The following is an 11,042-nucleotide window of genomic DNA, read 5'->3' on the forward strand; positions in this document are numbered from 1 at the left end:
CCATACCCTATAGTCCATACTCCATACCCTATAGTCCATACTCCATACCCTCTAGTCCATACTCCATACCCTATAGTCCATACTCCATACCCTATAGTCCATACTCCATACCCTATAGTCCATACCCTATAGTCCATACTCCATACCCTATAGTCCATACTCCATACCCTATAGTCCATACTCCATACCCTATAGTCCATACCCTATAGTCCATACTCCATACCCTATAGTCCATACTCCATACCCTATAGTCCATACTCCATACCCTATAGTCCATACCCTCTAGTCCATACTCCATACCCTATAGTCCATACTCCATACCCTATATTCCATACTCCATACCCTATAGTCCATACTCCATACCCTATAGTCCATACTCCATACCCTATAGTCCATACTCCATACCCTATAGTCCATACTCCATACCCTATAGTCCATACTCCATACCCCTTGCTCCATAGTCCATACTTCAATAAATCTCATATTCTGTGTAGTTACGTGCAAATGACAGCATTACACAATGAAATAAGGTGCAGGCCAGGCAGCAGGCTGTTAGCCAGCCTGCCAGCTTAGTGGAGTCTGCAACCAGCACAGTCAGTGTAGTCAGCTCAGCTATCCCTATTGAGAACGTGTCTGTGCCTCGACCTGGGTTGAGCAAAACTAATCATGGCGGTGTTCACCTTAGCAATCTCACTAGGATAAAGACCTCCTCCATTCCTGTCATTATTGAAAGAGATCATCTCAAAATAGGGCTACTTAATGTTAGATCCTTTACTTCAAAGGAAATTATAGTCAATGAACTAATCACTGATCATAATCTTGATGTGATTGGCCTGACTGAAACATGGCTTATGCCTGATGAATTTACTGTTTTAAATGAGGCCTCATCTCCTGGTTACACTAGTGACCATATCCCCTGTTCATCCCACAAAGGTGGAGGTGTTGCTAACATTTACGAAATTTCAATTTACAAAAAAATATATATTTTGAGCTTCTAGTCATGAAATCTATGCAGCCTACTCAATCACTTTTTATAGCTACTATTTACATGCCTCCTGGGCCATATACAGCGTTCTTAATTGAGTTCCCTGAATTTCTATCGGACCTTGTAGTCATAGCAGATAATATTCAAATTTTTGGTTACTTTAATATTCACATGGAAAAGTCCACAGACCCACTCCAAAAGGCTTTCGGAGCCATCATTGACTCAGTGGGTTTTGTCCAACATGTCTCTGGACCTACTCACTGTCACAGTGGACCTAGTTTTGTCCCATGGAATAAATGTTGTGGATCTTAATGTTTTTCTCATAATCCTGGACTATCCATTTTATTACGTTTTCAATTGCAACAAATAATCTGCTCAGAGCCCAACCAAGGAACATCAAAAGTTGTGCTATATTCACAGACAACACAAAGATTCCTTGATGCCCTTCCAGACTCCCTCTGCCTACCCAAGGACGTCAAAGGAAAAAAAAACAGTTAACAACCTAACTGAGGAACTCAATTTAACCTTGCGCAATAACCTAGATGCAGTTGCACCCCTAAAAACTAAAAACATTTCTCATAAGAAACTAGCTCCCTGGTTTACAGAAAATACCCGAGCTCTGAGGCAAGCTTTCAGAAAATTGGAACGGAAATGGCGCCACACCAAACTGGAAGTCTTCACAACTCTGAATCTGAGTCTGCACAACTCTGCCAGGACCTAGGATCAAGAGAGACACTCAAGTGTTTTAGTACTATATCTACTGACACAATGATGAAAATAATCATGGCCCCTGTCCAAAAATGATGCAGATAAATTAATCCATGCTTTTGTTACTTCTAGGTTAGACTACTGCAATGCTCTACTTTCCGGCTACCCGGATAAAGCACTAAATAAACTTTAGTTAGTGCTAAATATGGCTGCTAGAATCCTGACTAGAACCACAAAATTTGATCATATTACTCCAGTGCTAGCCTCCCTACACTGGCTTCTTGTCAAGGCAAGGGTTGATTTCAAGGTTTTACTGCTAACCTACAAAGCATTACATGAGCTTGCTCCTACCTATCTCTCTGATTTGGTCCTGCCGTACATACCTACACGTACGATATGGTCACAAGACGCAGGCCTCCTAATTGTCCCTAGAATTTCTAAGCAAACAGCTGGAGGCAGGGCTTTCTCCTATAGAGCTCCATTTTTATGGAATGGTATGGCCTACCCATGTGAGAGATGCAAACTCGGTCTCAACCTTTAAGTCTTTAGTGAAGACTCATCTCTTCAGTAGGTCATATGATTGAGTGTAGTTTGGCCCAGGAGTGTGAAGGTGAACGGAAAGGCTCTGGACCAACGAACCGCCCTTGCTGTTGTCGTGGAAGATTCAGAATTTGTTGGTAACATATGTAAGATGTTTTATATTCATCAAATGTGTGTAAGTTACTTCTCATCAGAATGGTATTTTTGTATAATACTGTGGCGGGGTTTGCAGTTATCTGTTCTATGTCAAGACTAAGTTGCATGAGTTTGAGAGGGGAGAGGTCAAAGTGTCATCATGTGTAAACATATATTTTACTCCCTACCTTTTTCTAGTGGGGAAAGGAGGGTGGCAGTGTCTGGATTTCATTCTCATGCTCCCTTTTATCTTAACCTATAGCCTCACTCTCCTCTCCGTGAGCTTGTCCAGGATTGGTTGTATTTAGAATTTGATATATGCCTGTTGATATGGAGGGTTGGTTTATGGTTCTGGGGTTTGAGTAAGGAGACAAAGCTGAACGATTTATTATGTCTATGCTGTCTGACTATGTGTGTTCTTTGCTATTAAAGGATCTCAGTTGCATTGTAAGGGGGCTCTCAGAGAATTCACTGAGAGACACTGAATTACCTGAGAGTCACAGGTTTGTGATAGAGCTCATGTAATTAAAGATGGACTTTGATAACTAACTCTGAGTTGTGTGTGTGGTTTGCTCCCATGATTTGGTAAATTGAGGACATTTCCACGACATTGTCTCTGCCTGGCCGGTTCCCCTCTCTCCACTGGGATTCTCTGCCTCTAACCCTATTACAGGGGCTGAGTCACTGGCTTACTGGTGCTCTTCCATGCCATCCCTAGGAGGGGTGCGTCACTAGAGTGGGTTGAGTCACTGATGTGATCTTCCTGTCTGGTTTGACAACCCCCCTTTGGTTGTGCCGTGGCGGAGATCTTTGTGGGCTATACTTGGCCTTGTCTCAGGATGGTAAGTTGGTGGTTGAAGATATCCCTCTAGTGGTGTGGGGGCTGTGCTTTGGCAAAGTCGGTGGGGTTATATCCTTCCTGTTTGGCCCTGTCCGGGGGTATCATCGGATGAGGCCACACTGTCTCCATACCCCTCCTGTCTCAGCCTCCAGTATTTATGCTGCAGTAGTTTATGTGTCGGGGGAGACGAGGAAAAAAGTCACATTGTTTGGATCCCAAATTTCTCTCAACAAAACTCACTCTGCTCTATTGCCGGCGTTTTCGCGTATAAATATGTGGCTATTGTATATGAATTGGAATAGCTGAGTGGATCCCTGGGATAGCTACAATTCAGACATACTCCATGGCGCCATCCCAAATTGCACCATATTCCCTTTATAGTGCACTACTTTTGACCAGGGCCCATAAGACTATGGTCAAAAGTAGTTCACTATACAGGGAACAGGGTGCCATTTAGGGTGCATCCTATAACAATGTGTTTTGTTATGAAATGGTGCCTGTATTTTTTTTTATCACGTGAAGATGGATATAGAGAAACTCCCAGTCATGAATATTATAGAGTCAGTGATGTGCACAGAACGTAGTCCTGGGAAGACCACTTTACATTCCTGTGGTATTATTACACTGTAACCATGTGGGAATAACTCATGTAATTACCTCGTAACCAGATATGTAAGTACAATTAGTTCTATGGTACCTACCACTGTTACTTCAGGTCTAAGTAATTGCAAAAGGTTGGGTGAAGAAATGGTATGTACTTTGTAGTTACATGTAGTGTAGTTGCTAGCCGGTTTCGTTTTAATTCAGGCAGTTATTCTAATGTAGTAACACTGACCCTAATATGTAATGACATACCCTGGGTTCTGTGCAACATACACCGGCCTGTCTACTCTGTTACTCCACACAATATAAGCACTCACGTCATACTTTCTTGAAAATCACTGTTGAGCAACGACAAAAGTACACAATCGACGTTGCTGTAAGCTGTTAAATGAAAACATTGCTGGACATCTCGAGTAAGATTTTCACTCTGCAATCACACATCAGCAGAATCAAAACTGGGTGCACAGCAGTAGGAGAACGTGTGTTCTCCCTCTTTCCTTCGTTCCTCGTGTCAAAACAAAGCTTTGGTGTGTGGTTGCAATTTTCACAGGTTGCTCTCTCATTCCTCCCCGCCTCCTACTCTGTCATCAACTGCACATTTAGCTTTCAATTAGATCTTTATCAATCAGATATTTGTCACTTTTAATGAAACATTATTTCACACCGGGCTTGAGGAGAATCTGCCCTACAGATGTATTTTATTTTAGAATAACCATATCTTCTGCTCATACGAGACACTCCAAATGGTGTTATTTCATTAGAAGAAACAGGCTTATTTGTGGCATGTTATTCAAAATGAGGAACGTTAGAGAAGATGAAAAGCAAGGGATACAGCATATCATTTAAAGGAGGCTCATAATTCAGTTTGATATCACAGAATATAAAAAAGGCTGCACTCTAACTGAGTATTTGGTACTGTCAGCATGGACATTTCTATTTATAGCACAGAGCCACACAATTGAAAGAAAAACTACCAAAAATGTTTTCCATATCAAGATGGACATTGTTAGCGCTGTTCTGTGAAAAGAGTTTTTAAATCTCAATACTGACAAACAAATGACCAAATTATGCCTTATAAATGGCAGATAGAAGAACCCCCCTGGGTTCCACCTCAGTGAGTGCTGTGGGACAGAAGACTGTCGAATGTGCCTCCTGTACAGAGCAGAGCAGCAACACAGCACTGTTGAACAGATCTGGATTCAAATAATATTAAAAATCTTTCAAATTCTTTGAGTGTTGGCGGAATTCTTCAGCATGCCTGATGTGCCAGTTGGCCGGGGATTTGCAGTTGTGGGACTTTTATATTGGTCTATTGAGTCAGACGAGCTCAATCAAGCACAGATAAAGTATTTGAAACAATTTCAAATAGTATATCAACCCATGTCTGCTGTTGAATGTACAGTGAGGGAAAAAAGTATTTGATCCCCTGCTGATTTTGTACGTTTGCCCACTGACAAAGAAATGATCAGTCTATAATTTTAATGGTAGGTTTATTTGAACAGTGAGAGACAGAATAACAACAAAATGTGTTTGCTTTTTAATGAGGGAAATAAGTATTTGACCCCCTCCCAATCAGAATGATTTCTGACTCCCAGGTGTCTTTTATACAGGTAACGAGCTGACATTAGGAGCACACTCTTAAAGGGAGTGCTCCTAATCTCAGTTTGTTACCTGTAGTTATTTATTTATTTTATTTCACCTTTATTTAACCAGGTAGGCAAGTTGAGAACAAGTTCTCATTTACAATTGCGACCTGGCCAAGATAAAGCAAAGCAGTTCGACACATACAACGACACAGAGTTACACATGGAGTAAAACAAACATACAGTCAATAATACAGTATAAACAAGTCTATATACAATGTGAGCAAATGAGGTGAGATAAGGGAGGTAAAGGCAAAAAAAAGGCCATGGTGGCAAAGTAAATACAATATAGCAAGTAAAACACTGGAATGGTAGATTTGCAATGGAAGAATGTGCAAAGTAGGAATAAAAATAATGGGGTGCAAAGGAGCTAAATTAATTAATGAATTAAATACAGTTGGGAAATAGGTAGTTGTTTGGGCTAAATTATAGGTGGGCTATGTACAGGTGCAGTAATCTGCTGCTCTGACAGTGTAATACTCTGGGTGTCGTGGGTGTGGAGTCAAACGCAGGAGACAGAGAGTGCAATGCTGTGCGTCTTTAATAGCACCAACGCACCACAGGGTGCTCACAATAGTAACGGCCCCAAACACAGGGAATGAAAATGTACAACGGAAAAGTCACGACCAGGCACTAACACGTACCTCTACAACAGAGCCGAAGGTTACACTGAAATAATCCCGCACAACAACCAGGCGGGCCGGCTGTCTAATAAAGACAAACTAATCATACATAAACAGGTGCTACCAATAAACATACAAGGAGGGGGAGGAAAGACAATCAGTGGCAGCTAATAGGCCGGTGACGACGACCGCCGAGCGCCACTCGTGACAGTACCCCCCCCCTGACGCGCGGCTCCTGCAGCGCGCCGACACCGGCCTCGAGGTCGCCCCGGAGGACGAGGTGCAGGGCGATCCGGATGGAGGCGATGGAAATCCCTCAACATGGATGGATCCAAGATGTCCCCCACCGGTACCCAGCACCTCTCCTCCGGGCCGTACCCCTCCCAGTCCACGAGGTACTGCAGGCCCCTCACCCGGCGTCTTGAGTCCAGAATGGCCCGGATCGTGTACGCCGGGGACCCCTCGATGTCCAGAGGGGGGGGGACCTCCAGCACCTCACTGTCCTGCAGGGGACCAGCTACCACCGGCCTGACGAGAGACACATGAAACGAGGGGTTAATAAGATAATAGGAAGGGAGTTGTAATCGATAACACACCTCGTTTATTCTCCTCAGGACTTTAAAGGGCCCTACACACTGCGGACCCAGCTTCCGGCAGGGCAAGCGGAGAGGTAGGTTTTGGGTCGAGAGCCAGACCCTGTCCCCCGGTACAAACACGGGGGCCTCACTGCGGTGGCGGTCAGCACTCCTCTTCTGCCGTCCACTCGCTTGTTGTAGAGATTCCTGGACGGCCCTCCAGGTCTCCTTGGAGCGCTGTACCCATTCCTCCACCGCAGGAGCCTCGGTCTGGCTCGGATGCCATGGTGCCAGGACCGTCTGGTACCCCAACACACACTGAAAAGGGGACACGTTAGTAGAGGAGTGGCGTAGTGAGTTCTGAGCCATTTCAGCCCAGGGAATGTAGCGTGCCCACTCCCCTGGCCGATCCTGGCAATACGACCGCAGAAACCTACCCACCTCCTGGTTCACTCTCTCCACCTGCCCATTACTCTCGGGGTGATAACCGGAGGTCAGGCTGACAGAGACCCCCAGCGTTCCATGAACGCTCTCCATACCCGAGACGTGAATTGGGGCCCCGATCAGAAACGATGTCCTCCGGCACCCCGTAGTGACGAAAGACATGGGTGAATAACGCCTCCGCAGTCTGTAGGGCTGTAGGGATACCGGGCAACGGGAGGAGACGGCAGGACTTAGAGAACCGATCCACAATCACTAGAACCGTGGTGTTCCCCTGAGACGGCGGAAGATCGGTCAGGAAATCTATGGACAGATGTGACCATGGCCGCTGTGGAACGGGGAGGGGTTGTAACTTCCCTCTAGGAAGGTGCCTAGGAGCCTTACTCTGAGCGCACACTGAACAGGAGGAGACATAACCCTTAACGTCCTTAGCCAAAGTAGGCCACCAATACCTCCCCTGAAGGCTCCCCACTGTCCTCGTCACCCCAGGGTGACCCAAGGAGGGTAGGACATGAGCCCACCGAATCAGCCTGTCCCGAACACCAAGCGGCACGTACCTTCGCCCCGCTGGACACTGAGGAGGCGCGGGTTCAGCCCGTAACGCCCGCTCGATGTCCGGGTCCCCCTCCCATACCACTGGTGCTACCAGCTTTGAGGCGGGAAGGATGGGAGCAGGTTCGGTGGACCCATCCTCCGTGTCGTAAAGGCGGGACAGTGCGTCAGCCTTTACGTTCTGAGAGCCCGGTCTATAAGACAAAGTAAACCGGAACCGGGTGAAGAATATGGCCCACCTTGCCCGACGTGGGTTAAGTCTCCTAGCTGCCCGAATATACTCCAGGTTCTGGTGGTCGGTCCAGATGAGAAAGGGGTGCTTAGCCCCCTCAAGCCAGTGTCTCCACACCTTCAGAGCTCTAACCACCGCTAGCAACTCCCGGTCCCCCACATCATAGTTACGCTCCGCTGGGCTGAGCTTCCTTGAGAAGAAAGCGCAGGGGCGGAGTTTTGGTGGCGTACCCGAGCGCTGCGATAGCACGGCACCCACCCCAGCCTCGGACGCGTCCACCTCCACTATGAATGCTAGAGAGGGGTCCGGATGCGCCAACACGGGCGCATCAGTGAACAGCGCCTTCAACTTGTTGAATGCTCCGTTCGCCTCTGCTGACCACTGCAACCGCACCGGGCCCCCTTCAGCAGTGAGGTAATGGGAGCCGCTATCTGGCCAAAACCCCGGATAAACCTCCGGTAGTAGTTGGCAAAACCCAAAACCGCTGCACCTCCTTTACCGTGGTTGGAGTCGGCCAATTACGCACGGCCCTAATGCGGTCGCCCTCCATCACTACCCCCGAGGTGGAAATGCGATATCCCAGAAAAGAGACGGCTCGTTTAGAGAACACGCATTTCTCAGCCTTGACGTATAGGTCATGCTCCAGCAGTCTACCAAGCACCTTGCGCACCAGAGACACATGCGCGGTGTGAGTGGCCGAGTAGATCAGAATGTCCTCGATATAAACAACCACTCCCTGCCCGCACAGGTCCCTGAGAATCTCGTCTACAAAGGATTGAAAAACGGCTGGAGCATTTTTTAACCCATACGGCATGACGAGGTACTCATAGTGGCCTGATGTGGTACTAAATGCGGTTTTCCACTCGTCTCCCTTCCGAATACGCACCAGACTATACGCGCTCCTGAGATCCAGTTTTGTGAAGAACTGCGCTCCGTGGAATGATTCCACCGCCGTAGCGATGAGAGGTAACTATACCCCACTGTGATGGCGTTTAGACCTCTATAATCAATACACGGACGCAAACATCCCTCCTTTTTCCTCACAAAAAAGAAACTCGAGGAGACGGGTGAAATGGAGGGCCGAATGTACCCCTGTCCCAGCGACTCCGTGACATATGTCTCCATTGCCAACGTCTCCTCCTGGGACAGCGGGTACACGTGACTCTTGGGAAGCGCAGCGTCTACCTGGAGATCTATCGTACAATCCCTTCCCGGTCGATAAGGTGGTAATTTAGTCGCTTTCACTTTACTGAAAGCGATTGCCAAATCGGCATACTCGGGGGGAATGCACACCGTGGAACCCTGGTCTGGACTCTCCACCGACGTGGCACCGATGGAAACTCCCAAACACCTTCCAGAACACTCCTTTGACCACCCCTGGAGAACCCCCTGTTTCCACAAAATGTTAGGATTGTGCCGGGCCAGCCAGGGAGTCCCCAGCACCACTGGAAATGCAGGCGAATCAATAATAAAAAAACTGATACGCTCCCTATGATTCCCCTGCGTCACCATGTCCAGTATGGCCGTGGTCTCCCTGACCATCCCTGACCCTAATGGCCGGCTATCTAGGGAGTGCACGGGGAAAGGAGAATCTATCGGCACCAGCGGAACCCCTAACTTAAGGGCGAGTCCGCGATCCATGAAGTTCCCAGCTGCGCCTGAATCGACTAGCGCCCTATGCTGGGAAGAGGGAAAAAGTGAAGAAAAAAGGTTAAGACAAACATGTGGCCAACAGGGGGTTCTGGGTGAGTTTGATGCAGACTCACCTGGGATGATCGAGAAGCGTTCCGCCTGCCATCTCTACTCCCAGACGGACCCCCCCAGCACCGATCAGACGTGTGTCCGACCACAGTTGGTGCAGGGAAGGCCTCCTCCTCCGGTACCCCTCGGCGCAGCCCCTCCCAACTCCATCGGAATGGGAGCGGAGGGGCTGGGTGGTGGAACGCACAGGACCCTCTCTGAACGCCCGCGGGCAGCCAGCAGATGGTCCAGTCGAATGGACATGTCAATCAGCTGATCCAGTGACAGAGTGGTGGCCCGACATGCTAACTCCCGGCGGACGTCCTCTCGGAGACTACACCTGTAGTGGTCCATAAGGGCCCTGTCGTTCCACCCAGATCCGGCTGCCAAGGTTCGGAACCCCAGCGCGTAATCCTGGGCGCTCCTCCTCTCCTGCCTGAGATGAAAAAGTCGTTCTCCCACCGCTCGGCCGTCTAGAGGGTGATCAAACACGGCACTGAAGCGGAGGGAAAACTCTGGGTAGTGCTCCTGCGCTGAGTCTGGGCCATTCCAGACTGCGTTCGCCCACTCCAGAGCACGACCCGTGAGGCAGGAGATGAGGACACTCACCCTCTCCGCTCCTGAGGGAGTGGGTCTGACGGTGGCCAGGTATAGCTCCAGCTGAAGCAGAAACCCCTGGCAGCCCGCGCCGCTCCATCATAAGCCCTCGGTAGCGTCAGACGGAGGGTGCTGGAGTCGGGAGATGGGGAGTCCGGAGCCGGGGTGCCGAAGGTGGAGAGAGGAGACCACTCCTCTCCCATCGGTCCATTCTCTCCATCACTTGATCCATCGCGGATCCGATCCGATGGAGAACGGTGGTGTGGTGGAGAACCCGTTCCTCCATCGATGGGAGAGGGTTGGCTGCTGCTACTGCTGACTCCATTCAATTTGATAGGTGCGGGATTCTGTAATGCTCCGGGTGTCGTGGGTGTGGAGTCAAACGCAGGAGACAGAGAGTGCAATGCTGTGCGTCTTTAATAGCACCAACGCACCACAGGGTGCTCACAATAGTAACGGCCCCAAACACAGGGAATGAAAATGTACAACGGAAAAGTCACGACCAGGCACTAACACGTACCTCTACAACAGAGCCGAAGGTTACACTGAAATAATCCCGCACAACAACCAGGCGGGCCGGCTGTCTAATAAAGACAAACTAATCATACATAAACAGGTGCTACCAATAAACATACAAGGAGGGGGAGGAAAGACAATCAGTGGCAGCTAATAGGCCGGTGACGACGACCGCCGAGCGCCACTCGTGACAGACAGTTGGTGCTTAAAGCTAGTGAGGGAGATAAGTATTTCCAGTTTCAGAGATTTTTGTAGTTCGTTCCAGTCATTGGTAGCAGAGAACTGGAAGGAGAGGTGGCCAAAGAAAGAAT

General features: G+C 48.4%; 1 protein-coding gene across 1 annotated transcript; it reads right to left on the bottom strand.

The window, feature by feature from the left end:
* Positions 1-5,957: 5,957 nt before the first annotated feature.
* On the bottom strand, positions 5,958-9,716 carry LOC135572558 (chromobox protein homolog 2-like). The gene is made up of 2 exons (XM_065020755.1): positions 9,645-9,716; positions 5,958-6,606 (listed from the first exon to the last, which is right to left on the bottom strand). Exons 1-2 carry the CDS (start codon positions 9,674-9,676, stop codon positions 6,246-6,248), a joined length of 393 nt encoding a protein of 130 aa, XP_064876827.1. The 5' UTR covers positions 9,677-9,716; the 3' UTR covers positions 5,958-6,245.
* Between the last annotated feature and the right edge of the window lie 1,326 nt (positions 9,717-11,042).

This window comes from Oncorhynchus nerka, linkage group LG2 (assembly GCF_034236695.1).
Source record: "Oncorhynchus nerka isolate Pitt River linkage group LG2, Oner_Uvic_2.0, whole genome shotgun sequence".
Taxonomy (NCBI): Eukaryota; Metazoa; Chordata; class Actinopteri; order Salmoniformes; family Salmonidae; genus Oncorhynchus; species Oncorhynchus nerka.